The sequence below is a fragment of the Chrysemys picta genome, chromosome 1 (genome assembly GCF_011386835.1).
Source record: "Chrysemys picta bellii isolate R12L10 chromosome 1, ASM1138683v2, whole genome shotgun sequence".
Lineage (NCBI taxonomy): Eukaryota > Metazoa > Chordata > Testudines > Emydidae > Chrysemys > Chrysemys picta.
Window position 1 is genome coordinate 238,887,751 of NC_088791.1, and position 26,535 is coordinate 238,914,285.

General features: G+C 41.8%; 1 protein-coding gene across 4 annotated transcripts in view; it reads left to right on the top strand.

Moving 5' to 3' along the window:
- MAP4K4 (mitogen-activated protein kinase kinase kinase kinase 4) overlaps positions 1-26,535 on the top strand; it is a 249,797-nt gene that overhangs the window by 184,632 nt on the left and 38,630 nt on the right. The window contains exons 13-24 of one of the 4 annotated variants that reach the window (XM_008172102.4): positions 2,588-2,749; positions 4,767-4,853; positions 5,476-5,682; positions 16,086-16,247; positions 18,119-18,349; positions 19,246-19,352; positions 20,063-20,214; positions 21,321-21,418; positions 21,716-21,724; positions 22,531-22,706; positions 23,298-23,418; positions 24,506-24,697. In XM_008172102.4, the coding sequence (XP_008170324.1) occupies positions 2,588-2,749; positions 4,767-4,853; positions 5,476-5,682; positions 16,086-16,247; positions 18,119-18,349; positions 19,246-19,352; positions 20,063-20,214; positions 21,321-21,418; positions 21,716-21,724; positions 22,531-22,706; positions 23,298-23,418; positions 24,506-24,697 (1,704 nt within the window). The remainder of the gene's footprint in view (positions 1-2,587; positions 2,750-4,766; positions 4,854-5,475; positions 5,683-16,085; positions 16,248-18,118; positions 18,350-19,245; positions 19,353-20,062; positions 20,215-21,320; positions 21,419-21,715; positions 21,725-22,530; positions 22,707-23,297; positions 23,419-24,505; positions 24,698-26,535) is intronic. The other 3 variants (XM_008172104.4, XM_042861149.2, XM_042861150.2) reach the window with 3 other exon arrangements.

Below are 26,535 nucleotides of genomic sequence, written 5' to 3' on the forward strand. Positions count from 1 at the left end.
ATACCAATTCCATTTCTAGCTCTGGTATGTCATGAAGATAGATCTTAGAACTGCATTATTCTCATTATCTATCTTTCTTTCTCCAAGCTTATTAGTGACACTAACCAAGCAGCTGAGTGTCTCATGAGCCAATAAATTGCATATTAAGGATTTATATAATTTGATAGCTGGTATAAAGTATTTCTTTTAGGTAGAGCAAGCATACATCTCTATCTCTGGCTTGATTTTTAGCTGTCAGTATTTTGAGAATAGCTCGAGTTGAAATGCGGGAGGAGGCTAGCAAGAAAGTAATCTGAATAATATAATTTTAAGATCTGTTGTTATGACCCGACAGGGCTATAGATACTGCAACAAACCAGCGTAGTTTATTTATTGCTGGCCCTGCAGCAATAACTAGAAAGAAATGTTGATCTATGATGACTATTTGTGTTCAGAAAGTATTTTTGTCTTTGCTTTTTGGGGGTCAAGAAATTTTCTTAAGCCTAGAATTAATTTCTTAGAAAAAATTATGTTTAAGACGTGTTAGAGCAATTGTGTATAAGAAGAGTTAGAGCTAATAAACATGCATCTTAACTAATCACAGTTTGTTGCCTCTTGCATTCTCTGGACAACCAAATTGTTCTGCTTCATAACTTAGAGCCCGTGAGACTTGATTAGCCAAGAGGCACCTGAATGTTTTCACTTAAATACAGAATTTGTTTGACAAGAGATTTGTAGATTCTGAAACAAAAGAGCCCACTTAACCCTTTTTAATATGGTTTAAAAAACAAGTAGTAAAACCTAAGAACTCCACGGTTTTCCTGAGCTGCCTTTACTATTTTGTATCTCTACTCGTTGAAGAGAAGTTGTTTAAATCAGAGAAATCTGGGTGCCTACTGAGAGGGAAAAGTGCAAAGGTTGTGTGTGTAGAGACATCTAGAATACGTACTGGAGGAAAGAGCATACTTATGTCTAATGAAATTGGAAGAGAAGGAAGGTGGTGGTGAATCCCAGGTGACTCTAAAGAAAAGCAGGAATGCTGCCAATAGATGTGATGTGGGTGTATATGAATAAATATCTCTAAGAAAGCTGCGTAGCTTTCAAAAGCGCTACTAGTCAAGAAGCACTGGAAGCGTAGAGCATTAGCGATGTATTTCTGAGCCTTAAACTGCATTAGTCACCTTCCTCTCAACCACTCTCCACCCGGGGCAAAGTGTTGATCCCAGTGGGAAGAAAAAAGCAGTTGCATTTTTACTTACTGTACAATGAGCAGTCAAGTTGTGTGTGTACTTAGTAAAGCAAGCAGCAGGTGCAGGAAGAGAGGGGAGTGAAGCATGGCCTTTAGTGCTTCAGTATGCACAATTGCAGAGAGAGCACCTATAGCCATGGCCATGTGAACTCCATCACAGGTTTGACTAAATTCTCTGGCAAGGCCCCTGCTCACTGTGGCACTCTTGCTCAGCAGACTGATGATTCTGTGGCAGCTTCAGATGAACTAAAAACTTGAATTTTTATTGAATTAAATGTGAAAAAGAATAATCATTATAGTTATCTCCTGTTACAGGCCTTCTAAATTTTATTCTCAACAAGTTGTAGAATTCTGTATTAGAAGCACGTAAGCACATTGTAGAAATTGTCAGGGGAGATAGGTTTTGGCAGCTAAGCAGGAGACAGCTGGGTCTCTTGGCACTAGAGGACGCGTGGGAGGCAGTTTGAGATTTTGAGGTAGGCTCATTAGCTGGACGGTTCCGCTACAATTATCAGCAGTTAGACTGAAGCATAAATATCAGTCTTGCTTACTAAGTTTGTGCTGTATGGACATGAATGTATCAGTTCACACCTCTCAGAGCTATTGTTCAGGGTTGTCTGCAGACTCATGCAGACATCACTGCACCAGCTTATATTTTATTCATGTTTGGAAGCTTATCTCTGCGACCATAAAGATGTAAACCTGTGTTTCTTGATTTTCAGAGGTTTAAAAATAGGTGCATTTTATGTTGTGGAAAGGTGAGGCACTTCTGGGCAGCCTCAGTTCTTCATTAGCACATTAATTCACTGGCAAAAAAATTTATGGCGCCTTTTCATCAGTTAGGTTGTTGCACCAGCAGTTAAATTCTTAGCATACAACATATCATGTTAACTAAAAAGCTTATCAAATATTCATAGGATTGTTATTTTTGCTGCAAGTGATCCAGAAAGGGATTATTTCATTTCATTTTCTTTTTTTTGGCAAAATTTGGATAATGGGAAAGGCTGATGGAATTCAGAAGGTGACTGATTGTATATTACTACCTCACTGCATTCTTTCTTCAAAGATGCTTGAGTTTGAACTTTACATCTGGTCTTGGGGCAGCAGCAGCAGTGAACCCCTTAGTGTTTGGGAAAATGTTATATGCAGCCTTGTGAAGAAGCTCAAGAGTATAACTGATGATGTCAGGATATTTGCCTTTTATGTATGGAATAGAATGAAAGGCACATTAAAGAACACTCTTTTGTTAGTTGCTGGGGCCTACAAACTTTACTTACCAGCCTTCCAGTAGAAATCAACCCCAACTTTCTCTCTTTGGTAACCATAAAAGTAACGTTTTATTTTTCCCCCCTGCTCTAGCAACAAAGAAGAGAACGGGAAGCTCGAAGGCAACAAGAGCGTGAGCAGAGGCGAAGAGAACAGGAGGAGAAAAGACGGCTAGAAGAAATGGAGAGGAGGCGTAAGGAAGAGGAAGAGAGGAGGAGAGCAGAGGAAGAGAAGAGGAGAGTGGAGAGAGAGCAGGTGAGTCCATGGTACAAGTGCATTAGGTTTATTGTTCTATTTTTTTTAAAATTAGTTAAATATAAAAGAACTAACACCGAGGAGTCCAGCCGACCTCTCTGTTGTCCTTGACAAAAAACACAGAAAAGTAGAACATAAAGCTCTACGGGGAAATAAAGTGACCTTCATGTTGCTTGCAAAGTGAAGTCTTAAATGTCACCCACAGAAGGCTCTGAGCTAAATTTGCACCCAGCATTTGACTAAAATCCTCTGAAGATGGAATCTGCAAATACTGAAAATGGGTTCTTGATTCTCCTTGTTGAACAGTAGCTCTCACAGGATCAGCCAGGTCCAGAAGCCCTCAGAGGAAGATAGACATATTATTTGTAATGCTTTGGCATGCTGGATGAGTTAAGTCAAAGGCTTAGTTATAACTCTGAATATGCGGAGTTGAAAAATGAACCCTTAACACTATATTAATTTGAGTTGTACAGTATTTTCCTTTTCTATGTGGTGTGTGTGGGGGGGGATCCACAGTCATGTATGCCAATTCAGACAACATTTAGAATATCTTATGTACTGTAAATGTGCTCTTAATGTTTAAAGTACAAGTGAGGTCTTTCAAACTGTGTCACTGAGCTGTGGAACTTATGCATGAAACCTGCACACTTAAAAACCCGTTATAAACTTTAATCAGGGTAATTACTTTGTGTGCTCTGTAAATATTCATTCCAAATGAAGGGCCCAATCCTGCTTTCCCAGATGTCAATACCAAAATTCCCAGTAATTTCGGTGGGAGCAGGATTTGGCCAGAAATATCTCACATCTACTTAAAGGTGTGGGACCTTATATTATGGACTGTTGCCCTTCTGAATGCAATGGACTTTTTGTTTTTGTTTTAAGACATTTTGGAGTGACAGGGCACAAAATAAAAGTTTCAGCCTACCGGGATGAATCAATGAAGCGTAATTTGCTTTTAGGCAGATGCCTTTTATCCCAAATAGCACCTTAAAATGTATAGATGCTAATTATGAAATCACAGAAATGCAGTGGCAATGATGGCAAACATTAACGGAAACAGTCAAATTGTGCCGCTACATGTTTTAAAGAAATGTAACACATTTCTTCTTTATTTTTCTTAACCTGACCTGTGGACTTGCCAGGGTTCCTGTGATAAACTGGTGTACATCATTGATCTATCATTAGACTTTTCTGTAGCTCCCGTCTCCATAGCACTGACCCATTAATTTCTTTATGCATACACTGTACGTGTGTGTGTATACATGTTGCACGCATGCATATATTACATACTTCCATTATTTGCATGATAGGATGTTATCTGCTTGGATAGGGTGCTTCATAGTTAGAGTTGTATGGGGGCCTGGTGACATAGTGGGTAAACGTATTAGCTTTTGACCTCTCGATGTAGGCTAGGTCACAAGAGAAAATGAGTTTGTTTGGTCTAAAATCTGTTTCCTAGTGGATGTTTGTTTGTGTCATAACCATCGCATAATTCAGCAAGATTGGCAGTGTCTGCTTAGGAGAGGCTTCTGATTGGGCTAGTAGGGGAGATGGCAGGTCAGGTGTGAGATTTGGCAGAGCCCCCGTGGGGAAGCTTGCACAAGGTCTGCCTATACTAAGCCTGGCTCTTGCTGTTGCTAACTGTTCATCACACAAGTGTGAAACACTAATTTTTAATCAAACTTGCATGTGATTTGTGTTGGCTGTATTGAGTAAGACTTGCTGTGTTTAACTCTCAAACTTTTAAGTGCATTTGCTTCTTTTGAAACCACTTTCAAAATACATAAACAAGCTATGGTCCATGCCCTGAATATTACAGTAGTCCAAACCAGGATACATCAGCCAACTAAGAATTTTAGATTATAGGGTTTTCTAAATTGTTCTCTAGGCATTAATCCAGCACTAAGGGAATTTATTACTAAAGATGACTGGGAAAGTAGCTTGTGGTGTTCCACTCAGGTGGTTCTGATGCATTCCTTTTGAATAAATTTATTGCTGGGTAATTTCTATGTGACAGGAGTATATCAGGCGACAGCTAGAAGAGGAGCAGCGGCACTTGGAAATTCTTCAGCAGCAGCTGCTCCAGGAGCAGGCCATGTTACTGGTAACGCACTGTATCTGTTTTGTTCAGTAGCTATAGGATTCATTCATCTGGCCAGTCCTAGGCTTCCCTTAGTCGGACACAGCTGCACCTACTGTATGAACAATGGAGCTTGATTAAAAGACCATTTATGCTAGTGTAGTGGGCTGACAGGCACACATGAGAAGTACTATGTGGTCATACTGCTTTCTGTGCAGTAAGAGGAGGATTTATGTTAAAGTTGAACAGTTTTGGTTTGGTGGTCAAGTTTTTGAACAGACCTTGGCATTCAGTGAAGAACTAGAGTGCTTATGCTGCAGATCAAAAGCACATGATATGTAAATCAACCCAAGGATACAATGGCCTAGTGTTGTTCCAAATCATTGTTTCTTGAACATTACAGTGGATTTACTTTAAATAATTTTGAATTAAAATACATTTTGCTGTAGCTCTCCAGTTCCGTCAAGGATAGCAAAACACTCTCAACTTTCCCAACAGGAAACATATATGCCATTTTGGTCCAAGTTAGTTCTCTATACCTTACACTTAAGGGAAAAAAAATGCATTTTTGTTAATGGGATGGAAAGGGAAATACCTTCCATAAGTTCTGTGTCACATCTTGAATTACTCACACGTTTTCTCAAAGGAATACAGATGGCGAGAGATGGAGGAGCATCGACAAGCAGAGAGACTCCAGCGCCAGTTGCAACAGGAGCAAGCGTATCTCCTGTCACTGCAGCATGATCATAGGCGGCATCAACAGCAACAGCAGCAGCAGCAAGAAAGGAATAAACAAAGCTATCATATCCCTGAGCCTAAATCCCATTATGAACCTTCTGAAAGAGCACGTGAGGTAACTTTTGCTCTCTGATATTATTCCCATTATGTGCTCCTCTGACCTCAGTGATCAAACATCATCTTGACAGCTATGATTCTGTTATAACGGGGCTCAAAAGTACCAAAATGAGATGTTGGGTAGTCATTTCAAAAGTGACGTAGGCTCTTATGAGGCTCACTGTGGAACTTAAAAGCCTAAATCACTTTTGAAAATTGGAATTAGGTTTTTAAGTCATTTAAGGTACATCTGCACAGAACAAAACAAAACAAAACAAAAAAAAACCCCATGGAGCGAGTCTCAGAGCCCAGGTCAACTGACCCAGGCTCACGCTGCAGAGCTAAAATTAGCATAGCAGATGTTCTGGCTCAGGCTAGATCCCTAGGCTCTGAGGCCCAGGGAGGCTTACATATAAAGGATGGAAAGAAAAGTTCTCAACGAGGGCAGTAGTGAGAACTGGTTTCAAGTTTGTTAAATCACAGTAGTTTCACCTACTTCATAGTGGACATGTATTTTTATCATGAACAGCTGTACTTCAAGTGCTGGTCCATCTGTGTATGTCACTGTGGGTGCGCATGTGCTCCATGCAGCTGAAGTTATAGAATTCTTGCAAGTAGTGTCTGCTGGTCTGCGCATGTGGCCTGGTCTTCCTTGTGCTTCCAACTGAAGGAATAAAGAATGGAGCAGACCGACTGTCTCTCCAGTTCCTTCTTACCACTGCATGACCTTGGTTGGAACCTCCCATGTCTGCAGCTCTTCTTTGGATTTCTTCAATCTGTAAATATTTCAAAGATTGCCTTAGTGCCTTTTGTGTATAGTTCCTTACAATTAGTAAGTTTTTAATAGTTTTTATAGATTTTACCAGAGTTTTTTTTCCTAGTTAGATAGATTCCCCGCCTCCCACATTGGATTATGCCATGGAGTAAGCCGTGAGGCCACAGTTGGATTCAGGCTGAAGGATTCCAGGTACATTGGCTTGAATCAACATGGAATGTGCCTCCCGTCATGAGGTCCGACTCTGTTGCAGAGCAATCCATACCCACAGATGCCCTGTTGTGGTCTGATTGGGAAGGCAAAGAATGCTTGTAGAAGCATAAGAACAGGTCTTCCTCTATGTCTGCTTCAAAGACGTCCGACACAGCTCTGCCTAAATCGAGCAAATCTGCTTGTTCAACCACTAAGGGCTACTGCTGGCGGTACCATCACTGTCTTTTACTCTGGCCACATGGAGCCTCCCTCCTCTGCCCCCTTTGGCATGAGTGGATCCTACCCCTTGCTCTTGGGAGGTCAGAGACCTATAACTATACCAGAACATGTCTTTGCTCTTCCCGAGCTTCAGTTTCTCCCAGCATCAGGACCTTTATCAGGAGATGTTACTGTTGACAGAAGCCTATCCCCTCTTCCATCTGCCAGCTGGGTCTTTCTTCTGTCGGAACCATTGGTATCTCCATTGGATCCAGAGCCTTTCTTCTCTTCTTTGGGAAAATCTGAACCACCAGAGGAGCTATCATCTTCTCCTCTGAAACATGTTAGTTCAGATAGGAGATCCAGAGCCTCCTTTGTACCAACCTCTATCTTGACATTTGCCCCATGCTATGGGGACCCCCACAACCTCCTCCTGACCCAGTGTACTGGCCATACTGGGGAACCTGGGACCCATATGCCAGATATACAGAGCCCATGCTTTCTGCCATTGAGTCACTCCACCATTCCACTCCAAGGGAAAAGTCAGAATTTCCTCCTGACCCCATGGAAGAGGAGGACTAAGAACCATTTCCGCCAGTACCAACAAGGTTGTCATCTTCAACTCCTGATGAAGCATCTCCATCCCTTCCAGATGACCATAAATAGCTCAGGATTTATTGCAAAGGGTGGTAGAGGAACTCCTGATCTCCCTCAAGGAGGTTCAGGACCCTCAACACAAACTCTGGGATATCCTGCAAACCACTAGATCCAGTCAAATAGCAGGTCCAGTTAATGAAGCTAGTCTGGAAGCTGCTAGAGCAGTCTGGCATACATCAGCCACATACGCCGCAACCCGCAAGAAGGCAGAGAAACATTATTTCATTCCAGCTAAAGGAGTGGAATTTCTCTTTACCCACCCTGCACTGAGTTCTCTGGTTGTATAGGCTGCTACAGAGATATCTAGACAACATCATCTTAAAACAAGGAGGCTAAATATCTTGTTGGGAAGAAACCAGCCTTTTTCTAGTCTTCATTTTCATATAGCGAGCAATCAGTCTAAGACTAAGAACAACTATCTGAATGATTCCAAATTCACAGGCTTAGTAGACAAATTACCACAGCAAGACAGAGCTTACTTCCAGGCTCTTATTGAAGAATATAAGATGGTGGCCAGAACCACACTTTATTCAGCGGTTGATGCAGCAGATACGTCGTCTGGGTCAATGACAATAGCAGTTATTGTGGATATTTCTCTGAAAACATCCACTCAGTGTGCAGCAGCAGTCAAAAAAGCGAACAGAATGTTGGAACTCATTAAGAAAAGGATAGATAAGAAAGAAAATATCATATTGCCTCTATATAAATCCATGGTACGTCCACATCTTGAATACTGTGTGCAGATGTGGTCGCCCCATCTCAAAAAAGATATATTGGAAAAGGTTCAGAAAAGGGCAACAAAAATTATTAGGGCCATGGAGCATCTGCCATATGAGAAGAGATTAATAAGACTGGGACTTTTCAGCTTGGAAAAAAGATGCCTAAGGGAGGGATATGATAGAGGTCTATATGATCATGACTGGTGTGGAGAAAGTAAATAAGGAAGTGTTGTTATTTACTCCTCCTCATAACACAAGAACTAGGGATCACCAGATGAAATTAATAGACAGCAGGTTTAAAGCAAACTAAAGGAAATATTTTTTCACACAACGCACAGTCAACCTGTGGAACTCCTTGCCAGAGGATGTTGTGAAGGCCAAGACTATAACAGGCTTCAAAAAAGAACTAAATAAATTCATGGAGGATAGGTCCATCAATGGCTATTAGCCAGGATGGGCAACGATAGTGTCCCTAGCCTGTTTGCCAGAAGCTGGGAATGGGTGACCAGGGATGGATCACTTGATGATTACCTGATCTGTTCATTCCCTCTGGGGCACCTGGCATTGGTCACTGTTGGAAGACCAGATACTGGGCTAGATGGACCTTTGGTCTGACCCTGTGTGTGTGTGTGTGTGTGTGTGTGTGTGTGTGTGTGTGGTAGAGGGGCCCACTGACTCTCCAGCCTATGCGGGAGCTGTGGCAATTAACTCTGGTGACCAGTAACTCTCGGGCTGAAGCGTTGACAAGAAGTGATTATTCAAAGTAAATCCTCTGTGCCTCAAAATCCTCAGGAGGAATCCTGTTTGGGGAGGAGCACAGCCAGTTGAGGTGGTGGCTGATAGCATGATCAAGCCAAAGTGGGTTTGCTCCCCACTCCAGTGAAGTCCAAGGAGAATTACAAACCCTCCTACGAGGGCTCTTCAAATTCCAAACAACAACAAAAATATCAGAAAAAAGATTCATCTTACCCCTGGAGTTGGACCTGGAACACTGGAGGAAAGCTCAGCTTGGAAAACAGGACTAACCCTTCCATTGTCCAGACTGAAACAGAGCCTGTCTCTGTCTGGAAATGTATAGACCATCTCACTTTCAAACACTGTTGTTTCCAATCAAATTCAGATAGTGCAGCCTGTATACGTTCTGAAAGAGACATCACACCTCCTACAGCTAGAGGCAGTAGAGCCTGTCACTCAAGACAAAAGGTGCTCAGGGCTTTATCTTATTTTCTTCATATCTAAAGAAAAGCTTATAGTGGAGTCGGGTCTATTTAGACTTCAGGAGGCTGAACTGGGCAATGGAAATGACAAAATTTAGGATGGAGGCTCCAGGTTCCACTATTGTTGCAATCAATCCAGGAAACATTTTACTTATCAGTGCACCTGGCAGAAGCTTAACTACATATACCCAGTCACTATTACTGTTTGTCATCTGAGATTGTCATAAAAAAAAATCTCACCAGAGCATTATTGCCAGGGAACCATTTTCCTACTCCAGGCACATGGGTTCATATTAAACTTATAGGCTCCCCTGGATCTTCGATGAGGATCATCCACTTAGAAGTTGAAATAGACACAAGGAGAGCTAGAATTTCCCAATGCAGGAAAGCTTGGACAGGAACCAGACAATTGTCTCCGAGCTGTCACCCCTCACTTGTGCTACTAGAACAGGGTTTCTCAAACTTTTCTTTGCTGGGACTCTCTTTGAAAATATTTCAGACCGCGATGACCCCTGCCAAAAGTGATCACCCCTAGCATACCATGCCACCCTTACTTCTGCAGTGCTGATGGGGGCGGCGCTGCCTTCAGAGCTGGGCGCCTGGCCAGCAGCTGCTGCTCTCCAGCCACCCAGCTTTGAAGGGCTTGGGCTGTCAGCCCCGTGCATGGCTGACAGCCAGCGCCTCGGCATGCGCGAAGGCTGATAGCTCGCGACGCCCTGGTAATAACCTTGCGACCCCCAGTTTGAGAACCACTGTACTAGAAAGAATGATCCATAATATCAAAAAGAAGGAGGTCCAGTCATTCTTATCACTCCAAAATGGCCAACAGCACCATGGTACTTGGATGTAGTGGAGATATCTCAGAAGGCTCCATTCCATCTTCACAGCAGGGCAGGAACTCCTGTTCTAGCATCCCGCTTCAGGCTACCTGAGTCCAACAGCTGAACTATTGAGCAGCAAGTCCTAAACATGTTGGGATGATATGCCAAAACAGTAGAGACTCTTCTAGCCTCACACAGGCATTCCTTTTTCTTGGCCTACAAAGGGGATCAGATGGATTTCTCCTACTGATATCAAGATAGAAGATCAAGTCTAGAAAACACAGCCTTCCAGCATTATGGATTTGGGCCTAACGCCTTCACCAGGGCATGTCATGATTCATCACTAAACACTAACATAAAGGGATGAGATTCTTTACATCTGATTATTGGTTTGAGATAATGTGCTGCTTTGTCTTTCCTACCCGAGATCTACTCATAATGCTACAAGCTCTAACAAACCAATCCCTGTATATTTTTTTCTTGAGCCTCCTTGCATTTTCCAAGAGGATACAGTAGCTCATGGTATTCCAGGGTCATTGGTAGCCAAAGTAAACTCTGTTCCAAACCTCACAGGAAATCATTCTTCCTTAATTTCTCCCCCAACTTCACCACTTTAAAGAAAAAGCATTAATGATATTGGATGTGAGGAGAACAGTTTAAAAAACATAGAACTGACCAGTTCAGGGAAACATAGTTATTCACTTACTACTACCCTAAATGCTCCGGCCTGAAATCATGCAAATGCTCCACAGTAACATGGAACAATTCCTTCATTGCAGAAGCATATTCAGATAAAGCAGTGTCCAAAGGGGATCCATAGTGGCCTCTTGAGCAAAAATCCACAAAAAGAAATCAATCCACCTGCCACCAGGTCACCTCTCAACACTTTCATGGAGTAGTGCAGGATTGATCTCTGTTCCTCTGCAGCAGATCCTTTGGCAGGACGGTGCGCCAGGCAGTGATTCCAAAACAGATTAATGCTTCTAATTTTAGGGAAGTGGAAGAACATTTCATAGACTCAGACTTTAAGGTCAGAAGGGACCATTATGATCATCTAGTATGACCTCCCGCATGATGCAGGCCACAAAAGCTGACCCACCCACTCTTGGAATAATTCTCTCCCTTGACTCAGCTGTTGAAGTCCCCAAATCATGATTTAAAGACTTCAAGTCGCAGAGAATCCTCCAGCAAGCGACCCCTGCCCAGCAAGCAACCCCTGCCCCATGCTGCGGAGGAAGGCGAAAAACCTCCAGGGCCTCTGCCAATCTATCCTGGAGGAAAATTCCTTCCCGACCCCAAATATGGCGATAAGCTGAACCCCGAGCATGCGGGCAAGATTCTCCAGCCAGACCCGCCGGAAAAAGTTCTCTGTAGTAACTTTTAATATCCCATCATTGACCATTGTTACTAATTACCAGCGATGGCATGTTATTGACCTATTGACTAAAATCACGTTATTCCATCAAACCATCCCCTCCATAAACTTATCAAGCTTAATCTTAAAGCCAGAGAGGTCTTTCGCCCCCACTATTTCCCTCGGAAGGCTGTTCCAGAACTTCACCCCTCGGATGGTTAGAAACCTTCATCTAATTTCAAGCCTAAACTTCCTGACGGCCAGTTTATATCCATTTGTTCTCGTGTCCACGTTAGTACTGAGCTGAAATAATTCCTCTCCCTCTCTGATGTTTATCCCTCTGATATATTTAAAGAGAGCAATCATATCCCCCCTCAGCCTTCTTTTGGTTAAGGTAAACAAACCGAGCTCCTCGAGTCTCCTTTCATACGACAAGTTTTCCATTCCTCGGATCATCCTAGTGGCCCTTCTCTGTACCCGTTCCAGTTTGAATTCATCCTTTTTAAACATGGGAGACCAGAACTGCACACAGTACTCCAAATGAGGTCTCACCAGTATAATGGAACCAGCACCTCCTTATTCCTACTAGAAATACCTCGCCTAATGCATCCCAAGACCGCATTAGCTTTTTTTCACGGCCACGTCACATTGCCAACTCATAGTCATCCTCTGATCAACCAGGACTCCGAGGTCCTTCTCCTCTTCCGTTACTTCCAATCGATGCGTCCCCAGCTTATAACTAAAATTCTTGTTAGTCATCCCTAAATGCATAACCTTACACTTCTCACTATTAAATTTCATCCTATTACTATTACTCCAGTTTACAAGGTCATCCAAATCTCCCTGCAGGATATCCCGATCCTTCTCCGAATTGGCAATACCTCCCAACTTTGTGTCATCCGCAAACTTTATCAGCACACTCCTACATTCGGTTCTGAGGTCAGTAATAAATAGATTAAATAAAATCGGACCCAAAATCGAACCTTGAGGAACTCCACTGGTAACCTCTCTCCAACCTGACAGTTCACCTTTCAGTACGACCCGCTGCAGTCTCCTCTTTAACCAGTTCTTTATCCACCTCTGGATTTTCATATCGATCCCCATCTTTTCCAATTTAACCAATAATTCCTCATGCGGTACCGTATCAAACGCTTTGCTGAAATCGAGGTATATTAGATCCACCGCATTTCCTTTATCTAAAAAATCTGTTACTTTCTCAAAGAAGGAGATCAGGTTGGTTTGGCACGATCTACCTTTCGTAAAACCGTGTTGTAATTTGTCCCAATTGCCATTGACCTCAAGGTCCTTAACTACTTTCTCCTTCAAAATTTTTTCCAAGACCTTGCATATTACAGATGTTAAACTAACAGGCCTGTAGTTACCTGGGTCACTTTTTTTCCTTCTTGAAAAGAGGAACCACATTAGCTATTCTCCAGTCAAACGGTACCACCCCCGAGTTTACCGATTCATTAAAAATTATTGCTAACAGGCTTGCAATTTCTTGTGCCAGTTCCTTTAATATTCTCGGATGAAGATCATCCGGTCCGCCCGATTTAGTCCCATTAAGCTGTTCGAGTTTGGCTTCTACCTCGGATATAGTAATGTCAGCCCCCCCTCCTTTATTCCCATCCGTCACGCTGCCATTATTCCTAAGCCCTTCATTAGCCTCATTAAAGACCGATGCAAAATATTCGTTTAGACATTGTGCCATGCCTAGATTATCCTTAATCTCCACTCCATTTACAGTCTTAAGCGGTCCCACTTCTTCTTTCTTTGTTTTCTTCCTAGTTATATGGCTATAAAACCTCTTACTATTGGTTTTAATTCCCCTCGCAAGGTCCAACTCTACACGGCTATTGGCCTTTCTCACTCCATCTCTACATGTTCTGACCTCAATAAGGTAGGTTTATTTGCTGATCCCTCCCATCTTCCACTCCTTGTACGCTTTCTGTTTTTTCTTAATCACCCCTCTGAGACGCTCGCTCATCCAGCTCGGTCTAAATCTCCTGCCCACAAACCGTTTTCCCTTTTTCGGGATACAGGCCTCCGACAGCTCCTGCAACTTCAACTTTCCCATCTATCTGTCTTCCCTCTCTCTCCTTACTAACTTTTCCTTAGTACACACTTTGTTCCAGTTGTCGCAGACTGGGAGAGGTAAAGATCCAGAATGGAAACTTGGTCACCTGATTTCCTTTCTGGGACTAACCCCTCTTCAAGTTGGTGTCACCCAAAATAAGTTCTCCAGGTTACTATGCAATAGCCTCTATCTGTAGGGCCCATCTGTACAGTTAACACAGATAAGATGGTAGTGCAATTCTGTTTGTTCTACTAAATCAGACTGTTATGCTGCGATAGAGCTTTGGAAATACTCACCTGACATGAGGGCAGAAGATCTGTCATCAAATACTGCAGCCTTATGCACAAATCTGACCTGTATTTGCAGGAAGAGAGGTGCAGTCCAAATACTTTGGTTTGTGGAAGAAGTAAGTTCTATGAAATAAATCTATCTATTAAAAAATCTTCCATAGATTCTTTCTTTTAGTTAGAACTAATATCACAGAGTATTATATGGAAAATATTTTTTTAAGTTATAAAGATAATGGCTTTGTTTTCATTTATCTTCCTGTCTTACAAGCTGAGAAGAAAACACTGTTGATCAGTAAATTTCTCTAGTAAATTGAGTATTATAACCTGTATTGCCAACTTTTGCGATTGTATCATGACTCTAGCAATTTGGGTGTGTTCTTGGAAACATGATGAAAGGCTGCCCACTCATGAATTTTCATGTACTCAAAATGGCCACCATCTCCCATTTCTGTCAATGGGTCAGTAGCTAGCAAGATGGCCACCATTTCCCTACAGTCTATCTGCATGTGAAAGTGAGGCTGCCCTTAATAAAGATGGCTGCCATTTCCCCTCTTTTTAGTGAGATTGAAGCCATGTCCATGGGCAAAATGATGGTTTGCATGGTTCAGGGAGCTGGCCAGGATACAGAGACTATGATGAACAGCAAAGACACTGTAAAAGAGGAGAGCGAGGGGGAGGAAGATTTAGGGTTTTTGGGGAAGGGGGGGCTAGAAGTGGGTCCACAGCAGGTGGAGGCATGGCAGGAGTTGGCAGGGGAGGGAAAGCAAGGGTGGAGAAACAGGAGAGGGAAGGGAAGAGACAGGGGAGAGGGAAAGTGATGGCAAGTCTCTGACAGCAATGGCATAGCCAGAATCTAAGAGCAGGGAGAGCAAACATAAAAAAGGCACCCCCCCCACCCATGGCTCCTCCTCCTCTTGGCTGCTCCACGCCGCCCCCTCCCCCCAGCTGGCTCCTCCGGCTGTGCTGCCCCCCCCCCCCCCCCCCATTGGCTGCTGGCTGCCCTGCTACACCCCACCTTGCTCCTCCGGCCGCGGCTGTGGGCCGCCCTGCTGCGCCCCCTCTCGCTCCTCTGGCCGCGGCTGCAGGCCACACTGTGCGGGCTGCCCTGCTGCGCCCCCCCCCCCCCCGCTCTGCCTCCTCCGGCCGCGCCCGCCACCCCCCCATTGGCTGCAGGCCGCCCTGCTGCGCGCCCCCCCCCCCCCCACCTCTCCGGTCGTGCCGCCCCCTCCCCATGGCTCCTCCGGCCGTGCTGACCCCCCTTGTCTGCAGGAGTTCAGCACTGGCCGGCAGGCGCGCCGCTTTTTGAAAATGTGCTGTGGGGAAACGGCTGCTTCCCCTGAACCCCACTTGCTACGCTACTGTCTGGCAGAGAAGTCGGATAGAGAGGAGTGTCAGGGAAGGTTTGCTTCTTGCAGAAGGCTAAAACAATCACATATTGTGGCATTAACAGTTATACAAACTGATATAAGTTTAAAGTTCTTTAATACATATATCTATAACTCATCTACCCTAAAAAGTTTGCAAGTTCTATGTGCAGGTGTGAATGGTGATGCATTAATTAGGTCAGCGATTCTCAAACTATGTACCATCCATTCCTCCTTTTATCAAAGGAAATAAACCAGGAGAGGAGAGACTAGAGACAGCACCAGGAAATGGATGGCAGTTTCCCTGTATTAAGGGTGAGGAGAGGATAAGGGCAGTCTCCATCCAGGGAGAGGCATTTTTGTGTGCACTAAAGGCTGATGTTCCAACCTAAAATTCTCACTCACACTAGTTGAGGAGTAGAGAAGACAGACTAAACAATGTGATTTGATGGGGTTTTTTACACCTGAAAAATTATGATCTCTTGAGGTTGACAAGACTGTATAAGTTTTTTAGTGTCAAGGCATGTCTCACTGCCTCCACCCTTTATCCGGGTACGTATTCCAGTCTAGACTTACCTGCTATTTTGCTGCTGCTCATTTAGCATTTCACGTACCTGGGGAAAGTTTTTCTTCAAACATAAAATGTGTTTGTAAAGAAAGAGAGGTGGTTGCTCTCTTATTCCTACATACTCCACTTCATTGACAACTGCTTCTAACGTTCTGTAACTTTGGTTTAGGTGGACGATAGATTTAGAAAAACTAATCAGGGGTCCCCTGAAGCACAGTCCAAACAGACGGGCAAAGTGTTGGAGCCACCAGTGCCTTCAAGATCAGAGTCCTTTTCCAATGGAAACTCAGAGCCTGTTCAGCCTGCACTGCAAAGACCAGTGGAACCCCAGGTAAAAGCAGAAAATCTTGGAATGGATGGAAGAAAACTAGAGGCCCCAATTCACTTAACTTTAGGTTTGAAGATCTTGGCATATAAAAATACATATTTAAAGTGTATTACTACTTTTCAATGTGACTTATTCAACAGATTGGCTCTTTGATTGTATTCAGAGTCATGCCTGCTTATTTTAGTGATAAGCATGTGGGTTTAATTGCTTTTTACTTCTGAGCAGAGTCAGCCTACCTAAGAGAGCTAGCTGCGTTCTGTCGCTACCTGTGCATCAGCAGAATGGTTGGCTTCATTCCAGTCAAAGCTACAGTGAGGTTAGACTGGTCATAATGTGGTCCAAACAGCATTTTATTACTGGAGATGATGTCCAAGAACAAAATAACCAGGCTTGACTTTTACATCCCTGTAGGAAAACTAACTAGATGCAAGAACAATTGATTGTCTTGGTTGTCCTGTTTCCTAATGAATCTCTAAATTTTGGGAGCCTGTAGTTTATCGAGTTTAGAGTATGAATGTACAAATAAATACAAGCTAAGATTTACAAAAAGGCTAGATATAAAATTTAAATAAATCAGTTTAATTAAACTTGGCATGCAACTTATGTATCCATGCAGAACATAAAATGTTGCCTTTTTTTCTTTTGATAAGTCTATACATAATTGACAGTGATGACTAAAACCTTGTTGTGACGAACTATTGCAAATGTTTGGGACAACTGCAAAATCTGATCAGAAGGGAGAGTGGGAGGAATCGTGACCAAATTTAATCCTCAACTCAGATTTTCCTGGCTTTCAGAGAGATTTGTAGCAGTATTTGATAATCTTGGGCTTGTGTGTGTTACTTTATGCTAACCATGTCAACTATTTCTGAAGTCCTGCCTTTGACTTTGTACTCAAATGAATCTGTCTCTTGCACAGCTTTGTATAATAAAACAATTCAATAATACATTTATAAAGCCAAATAGAGACACCCTCATAAAACTAAGGTTAAATGCTAACTGTTGATTGAATGGGTGAAAACAATGTATCCTAGAGTTATATGATCTTATCTGGAAAGGGTTTTCCTCCTAATCTGTTTCAGAAAGCATTTTTCAAACAAATGGCTTACTGAGCTCGCAATTGAGAAGGGAATAGGGTGGAGGGTCAATTTGAGGCTTACAAATAGAACTGCTAATGGAGCTTTAATTATGGAGCTGCTGCTGTGCCTCCATCGTGTGTGTGTGTACAGTATATGATATATATGGTGAATGTATAATATGCATTATATATAATATGTAACATAGCGTATAATATACATATAACATACATAATATATAAATATATATTATATATGTAATATATATAGAAAAATACTGTAAAGGAATAAAGGCTTTCGTTTTATGATCTTCCTTCAAAAGTTTTGTGTTGTCTTGTAAATTTAAGATTTTAGTTATAATATAAATCAGAACATATTTAGGTTTGCCCATTTGGCAGTATTCCTAACTTATGGATTTCTTCACTTTGATATCTGCTTCAAATTGTCTATCCAACAAGTGCTGCTATCTAAGACCTGCTCAGAGTCCAGTGAAGCCAGAGGAAAAGCTCCTGTTGATTTCATTGGGCTCTGGATCAGGCCCATAGTGCAGATCTTATGTTTATTTTTTTCCTGGTTACTAGTGTATGTGTATTTGGAGAGCGCACCTCACCAAAATGCATACATTCTGTGTTCTAAGTCTGTTATGTTCTCTGGGCACCTTCCTTGCTTTTTGATTCCACCTCACGCTTGCCTTATGCCATAACCAATTTGTCTCTCCCTACCCACTCGCCTTTATTCTGTTAAAAAAGCCAGTTGTACAGAGCGCATTGAATGTTTTATGTTTTGTTTTCTTGTAAGGTACAGTGGTCCCATCTGGCATCTCTCAAGAACAATGTTTCCCCTGTCTCGCGATCCCATTCCTTCAGTGACCCTTCTCCCAAATTTGCACATCACCATCTTCGTTCTCAGGACCCATATCCACCTTCACGCAGTGAAGTGCTAAATCAGAGTTCTGACTCTAAGTCGGAGGTACCTGACCCCACTCAAAAGGCTTGGGCTAGATCAGACAGTGACGAGGTGCCTCCAAGGGTAAGGAGTAGAAAGACAGAAGTGTGCTTTTTTTTTTCTTTTTTAATTTGAAGAGTGTGATCGTTTACGCACTGGAAAAAACGGGTCCACAGAGTAGTGCCATGATTGGGGAGTATTTTTGAAGGGAGTTTATACTGTAGATATCTAGTCAATTGGCCCATAACATGTTAAAAAAAGGAATTGCAATCTCTGATGAAAATGACAAATATTTACACACTATGGCTCTTGTAGAGAAGTGGTTTATTATGCAAAGTTAACAAATCATTACAATATTCAGGAAAGAATTTAAAACATCCTTGACATGATAGCTTAAAGTTTATTTTCTTCTATTTCTGGTTGGAAAACCAAGCTGTAAACCATGAACTTATTTAAAGTTTTTAGATGGAAATGAACAAAAAAGAAACATTCAATATTTTTTTCCCTTCCGCTTGGGATTTGCTTCTTCTGAATATGTTCTTGCTTCCCACCAGTCTCTGTCTCCTGCTGATCCATTACTGGGCATTCGTTTGGTTCCTTTGAGTTTATTTTCCTAATCCTCATGCTATTTCAGCAAATTGCTTTGTGTCTCCTTTGCTTCAGTCAAAATGCCATATTCTTTTAAAATGTCTCAGTAGTCTGGGGGTAAGGGGCATGTATGTTTGTGTGGTAGCTATTTAGGTATGTTAGTCTAAACTTTCAGTTCTTTTCAGTATCCAAACAGCAGCCCAGCTAAAGATTCTTCATTTTTTCTTTTCTTTTCTTTTTTGTTTTGTTTTGTTTTCTTTCATTTTGTTCAATTATACTGACTTTGACTTAGAATAATGTTATTCAAAATGTATTTGCTGTGGCAGGAGAATCTTAATTTTTCCCCTTTCTCCCTTCTACATTAACTTTTACTGTTTCTTTTTTCACCCAAGGTACCTGTGAGAACAACGTCCAGGTCTCCCGTCCTATCACGTCGAGATTCTCCACTGCAGAGCAGTGGGCAGCAAAATAATCAAGCAGGGCAAAGAAACTCCACAAGGTTCGTAAGCCCAGATCTCCCTCTCTCTGCTGTTTTGTAAGGGAATGTTAGTTGGAAGCCAGGGAAAGGCATTATCTCTCAGATGTGAAGGAAGGAGGAAAGTGGACCCATTCTCTCTTAGCAATCAATGTTGAGTTTCTTTGGCACTAAATAGTTCAACAAACCTTAATGAATTTTCTTCTTGCCTCTGCATCTTTGAAGGGGCTGTTTGAGTAAGTCTTGCAATATTTTCAGAGTAGTCTTAACATTTAGAAAAAAGGGCCCAGTCATACAAGTGCTTGCTATCAGGTATTGTACTTATTGCTGCAAATGGTCCCTTTGTGTTGCAGCGGGGGCTTTTCCCAGGCGCGAACATGGTGCCCAGTAGTAAGTATCTATGGGATCTAGGGCTAAGGGAACCCAGAGGCTTTTCAGCCCTCAAATATTGTAGTGTTGTATAGCCAGTTCTCAAACAAAAAGTAGCACAAAAAGCAATTAAGCATTGTTTTAATTTATTTTTGTGTGTGAGAAAGTTTCGTTCCTCAGATATTAAGATGGCTAGTGTGGCTGCTGCGTAGGATGTGAATTGCTGTGAAAGTCCGAAGCACAAGGATTAGTACACTCCTTCTGCTCAGTCATTAACGAAATGTTGATGAGTGACCAAGCTTGATTTTAAGTTTAAAATGCGATATCTGAAATTAAAGTTGACAAATGCACTTTTCTTGAGACAGCAATATAGAGCCTCGTCTGCTATGGGAGAGGGTGGAGAAACTTGTGCCGAGACCAGGCAGCGGCAGTTCCTCGGGCTCAAGTAACTCCAGCTCACAGCCGGGGTCCCATCCTGGATCTCAGAGTGGCTCTGGTGAACGGTTCCGAATGAGATGTAAGTCCTCTTTTTTCCCTTTCTTCCCCCTTCCCTCTTCCTTTAGGATTTCTAGATGAATCTGTAATGTTTGGATTGTGCAGCAGCTAATAATAATAGTAATACGAATGAAGGACAATGAATCTTCACGTAAAAGGAATTTTTAATGTAAAGTATCAGGCTGGGAAGTTTTGATCCTCTGTATATGCCGTTCCTTTTCATAGCCGCTGTTTTGAGCGGGGTTGTATGTGTAGAAATCTTCAATAGTGGGTTTTAGCCCCTTTCTCCAATTCAGACTCAATTACAGGTTTATTCACCCATGTACAGAATACATGACTGAGTCCATTCCTTTTCATATACGATCTTTGAACTAACTTCCTTCATTTGTATGAGCATCTCGAATACTTCTTGATCATTCATTGCACATCAACTCTCTCCATGAGTACAAGGATAGACACTTTTTTCCAGAGCCAGATTTCATTAGCATTTTAATTATTTTCTCATTTGGGTTTCTTTTTTCCTAATGTCAAGATGTCATGTTTCCTTTTGACCCAAGATCAAATCCTCTATAGTTTTTTTTTTAAATATTAGAGGGGGTGTCAATGAAAACCTACAAAAATCATATCTGAAAAGCAGTTCCAATCCCCCTCTTTAAACATACAGCAAAAATAGAAAAGGTTCATTATAGCTTTTTGAATTGAGCAGGACACTGCTGCTATGTAATGTTAGAGCACATTCAGCTGTACGGTGTAAGACACACTATAGAGGTAACTAAAGGGAAAGGAGCTTGGAATGAAATAAGTCTGTGGAAACCCCAGAATGCTCAATGTTGAGTGCTGTTAACTCCCTAGTATAGATGGACAAAGCTGCTGTATGTCATGTGCCTCTTTCCATGTTTTCAGTCACTGGTAAGCTGCAGTGCAAATCGCAGCTGCTTGTGATTTTTCCTGTCAGCACTAGAGGTTTGCACTGGTGCAGGTAAACTTGTGGCTGGCCACCTATGGCTGAAATACCCAGTGTAGACAAGGCCTTGTGCTCCTTTTGCTGCATAAATAAAAAAATCCTAACTTAACAATGACCCCCCTTTTTTGTGTTTTTTTGTTGGGGGGGGGTCTTGACACATGTAGCATCATCCAAATCTGAAGGTTCACCGTCTCAACGTCATGAAAATGCAGCCAAAAAACCTGAAGAGAAGAAAGAAGTCTTCAGACCCAACAAGCCTGCTGTAAGCTAAACCTAACTGTGCTGCTTATCTGATGTTTTTTACTTGATGTTAGATAGGTCTATTACAAATACTTACACGGTGAATCCAAGCATTAAGAGTGAATTAGAGATTCAGTTTGGCAGTTGCATACTATGAAGTGTTAAACATTTAAATGTACTTTATTTGCTTCTTGAATTTTTGTGTTTTCTCATTTTCTTCCTTTCAAACCTCTCCTTACGTCCTGTATACTCTTCATGTGGCTGGACCAATGATGATTCATCTGACCCAACCGTACCGTTGTTGTGCTGTATGGTGCAGGGAGAAGTGGTAAGCACTTAGCTATTACAATCGAATATATTTTTTATTTTTTGAAGTTATTATCATTACATTTTGTGCCTTTGGTATCCAAGAGGTCAGAGTAGATGATTCCAATGGTTCCATCTGAATCAAAATCTATGAATATGTTGTTTATTCTTATATTGCCCTAGCACTCAAATGCCCAAATCAAATGAAGTCCTTTAAAGGAAGATGGTGGCTCCCATCCCATCAGTTTATAAACTACAGACGCTCCCCGACTTGCATAAGTCGGAAACGTATCTCCAACCATTACGCGCAAAAAAACAACCACCACCACTTTTTCCGTAAGTGCGGATTTGTGTAAGTCGGGTCTTGCGTAACCCGGGGAGCGTCTGTATGTGAAATATTTTATACAAACTGTGTTCAGCTGAACAGACAGCTCAGTAAATTTAGGCTGTCTTACAACTTTGCTGCCCAAATTTCCATGCACTGTAGCTTGTCAATATGCAGAACAGTTTGGGAGGGAAAATGTTGGACTCCTTAAAACAACATATTATAGTGTGTTCATTGCTCTAGCAGCTCTGGTAGGAGTAAGAGGGGGCAAAGACCTACATAGTCTTAAATTTCTAGGGTTTATTTGTTTTTTAATTTGCCAGTAAAGCACAAAGAAATCAGTAAACCAACAACAACAAAACACCTGTTGCTGGGAACTATGGAAGTGCAGCAGCAAACTGAACAAACTCAGTCCCCGCAGCTGTGTTGCTGATACGTTGCCTCTCCTCCTCTCCAATCTGCAACCTCACTCTTCTTTTTCCCCTTTGTCTCATTCTTGCTAGGATTTAACTGCCTTGGCAAAGGAATTGCGAGCTGTAGAGGATGTACGACCTCCACACAAGGTGACAGACTATTCATCGTCCAGTGAAGAGTCGGGGACGACAGATGAGGAGGATGACGATATGGAACAAGAAGGAGCAGATGAATCTACATCTGGGCCGGAGGATGCCAGAGCTGTGTTAGTTGTTCTGTGTTTTTTCTGTTTTGTGTGGATATGGGGAAAAGACCACAACGTATGTTTCGTTCATTAGCCCTCTTTTATCAAGACCGTATTCGGGAGTCCATGAAAAGTACTTAGCAGTCAGTTAATGTTCACGTTTCCGAAACATGTAGGGTAACATCTTCAAAATGGTCCGTTTTCAAAAGTGACTTTAGCATTTAGTCTAAGTGCCTTTGAAAGTCAACGAGCAAGTGCCTAAATCGCCTTTTAAAATAGGACTTAAGCTCCTAAGTCACTTTGGCACCATTTGAAAATTTGATTCTTTAAATCTTAATGTTTGTCTTGTGTTACTAGAAGCCAAATTATAGTGTTGTGTGTTGTTTCCTTCCCTCATTTGCATTTTATAAAAGGTGAAGAATTGTTTTTAGCAATTTTAGACTCATTTGTTTCTTGAAGAAGCTCTTCCTTGATGATTTATGTCAATATTCCACTTTGAATGCAGCTGTAAACGATCTATGACATACACTTGATACGAATACATGAAGACAGAGCTAAAACTGAAATACTATAGGGTTATTTTATCCAAATTATTTCTTGCTTGATGCATAGATCAACTCTGAATCTGAGCAATGGTGAAACAGAGTCAGTGAAAACCATGATTGTCCATGATGATGTGGAGAGTGAACCTGCCATGACGCCTTCCAAGGAGGGTACTTTAATCGTCCGACAGGTATTGTATTTCCTTCCCTGCACAGTGCTGTGCCTTTACTGTGATCATTAACCTGCTTGTTCATTCACCCATGCTGTTTCTACATTATATTTGTTGTCCATGTTATCAAGACACAGATGTAGCATATTTTGGATGTGCAGACACTTGATGCATGCAGAGAAAAGAGTAGCCTCCATCCCTTGCTGCTACTGTTTTGCATGCTTTGCAATGACATCCATTTATAGCACCACGCAGAGCACCTCAAAGTCTGTGTCAAAAAAGTGATAGAAAAGCTGCAGGTGTGTGAAGAAAGCTCTCAGCACAGAAGAACTTAACCTGGTTTTATGGTAGAACCAGACGCTGGATCTCAGAATTAGAAAGGGTTGGGGGAAAAGTGCTCAATTCTTTTAACTACTTTAAGCCTAAAGTCAAGAACAAACTAACAAAAAAGCAAGGTAGCAGACAATTGGTGCTGGGGGCTGAGAGGGAATGTTACAAGGGGCAGGGCAGTGACTGTAGATGGATCTAGGCGTGTTGTTTGGTTTCCTTCTATTTTGAAATGTTCTATCTTTGATTGTGAAGAAGCTGCTTCTTTGTGTATTAAACTAGCTCATCTGTTAATGAGTCTGTCAGCTCCTAGGGGACTTCCTCAGTAATCACATTCTTGAGTTTTGCAACTGAATGTAATTTTTTAGTTGAACCCTACAGTTTGCTAATTAAAATTTCATGGTGACTGTTTAAATAGCTAGATTAGGGAATTCACCAGATATTTCAAGCTCTTGTCAGAACATGACTCAAGCTAGAATTAAATAAAATGATTGCAAACAACAAATACAGATGTAGTAGGAGCAGCATAGACTTACTGGCACAATTACTCTTTTGGTAAAGGAGCTGGCCTTGCAAGTGAATCAGATTAAGTGAGAGGCTCAATTCTGCTTGCCAGAGCTGCAGTATTTACTCAGTTCTGGAAGCTCAGCACACTTCTAACCCAGGCATCAAGGCATAGGATATCGGTACATTAAAAAAAAAAAAAAAGTAGATGAAGCTGATAGGGATGAAAGCCTTAAGCAGCACTTGAGCAAGACAAGTGTGCCTGTTTTTTCTACAGAGTACAGTTGACACAAAGCGTGCCAGCCATCATGAGAGCAATGGCTTTGCCGGTCGCATTCACCTCTTGCCAGATCTCTTACAGCAAAGCCATTCCTCCTCCACTTCTTCCACCTCCTCCTCCCCATCCTCCAGCCAGCCGACACCCATCATGTCCCCACAGACACCCCAGGACAAGCTAACTACTAATGAGGTATGTCTTGCACCACAGCTGGCTGCTTTCTTAGGGTTATTCCAGTATTGCCTAATAGCTAGTTTGCAGAGGAACTCCAGCCAATCTTCCCCTGCTTTTTTCTGTCACTTTTCTCCCACCCCCAAAATAACACATTTCAGTTCTGTATGAAAAGCCCTTAACTCTAGATCAGTTTTACCCCAAACTTGCTAGTTTACTATTTTTGCTTTCTACAGTGAGTCATTAATTGCATGGCTTTTGTTTAAACTAAACTTGATTACCATATATTCAGACAAGGGTGTTTGTTTGTTTGTTTGTTTTAATTTCTGTATTTCGGGAACAGGCTAGTTGCAAGGAATCTGCTGGGGTTTTAAAAAATAATTAAATCAAACCTGGTAATTTTGTCTTGATTTTACCATAAAAAAGGAGCAAATAACTAGGCACGTGCAAGTAACTCACTTGTGCAAACTACCAACACAGGATAGGAAGCTGGTTTCAGCCTCATTGAAGGATTTTACTCTTTGAAATTGCCAAATGGGGTTGGTGACCATTTCAGGAAAGCTAGGTTGTTTGGGGTATTCGTTGTTTGGAGTAGTGTACTACAGGAGCTCTTCATGTTTTTATGGAATAGTTGTGCTATGAAAAATGACCATGGAAAAATGACTCCTGCTTATTCTCCAAGTCTGCTCTCTTATCTCTAGTTGGAGTCCTATCTGGGGACTTCACTGTTCCAGAATTTTACTCCTGTTACCTTTGGCTCTGCAGTGCTAAGAGGGACTGTGTTTCATTCTTATAAACCAACAACAGAATTGTTCATTAAATCCTGGTTATATAGTGAATCCTTGTACTTTTGCGACTTTTTGAAGGTAATTGGGATGCACAAGTGTGAATGAATTTGTCCTGCACATCCTGTAATGCTGGTGGAGAGGAATGAGAAGGAAAGCACCCAGCATGACTTTCAGTTTCCAGGTTGAACAGGCAGGCCTGGCATTTAGAGGAAACATCTTTAGACTTGTAAACAAGTATGATGTAGACCAGCCACTATAAATGTTCAACAACATGCTGCTGCTTCTCAGAATAGAACTGAACAGGTGCTTTGACATCAGTGCCAGGCTGAGATATTCTGTGTACCGTTACAAAAGAACCTGAGGTAATGGTTTCAGAGTAGCAGCCGTGTTAGTCTGTATCCGCAAAAAGAAGAACAGGAGGACTTGTGGCACCTTAGAGACTAACAAATTTATTAGAGCATAAGCTTTCGTGGACTACAGCCCACTTCTTCGGATGCATCCGAAGAAGTGGGCTGTAGTCCACGAAAGCTTATGCTCTAATAAATTTGTTAGTCTCTAAGGTGCCACAAGTCCTCCTGTTCTTCTTTTTGAGGTAATGGTGATGCACAATTTTCACAATAGGATGAAAAGCGCTTGTGAAACGTATTGAACCACGTGACAGCAAGCATTCATTTTGTCACAGAAGTTTAGTCCATGTAATGCTTGTCATCCTTCATTTTCAGCTGTGCTTCACTAGTCTTTAACTTTGTAAAGATATACTCTTGACAGGTTATGTAGAACAGTTCAGTGATTCAAGGATATACCTGTTCATTACTTTGTTCTATGCAACAAATAAGCAGGGTTCAATCAATTTAGCTCAAACTGAGTTTTGAGAAGGAGACTATGGCAGTTGTTTGTGGTGGCATTGAAGTTATTAGTAATGTGGTTGAAAATATTTTGCTTTGCAGAAAAGTTCAGTATGGTTAAGCCCAATAATTATATTTGGTGAGGAAGGTGGAGGTTTAGAGGGGACAGAGGCTTTAGATTGGTTAACAGCGAGGAAGCTCTTCCAGTCTTGTTTGCAAAAGCTTA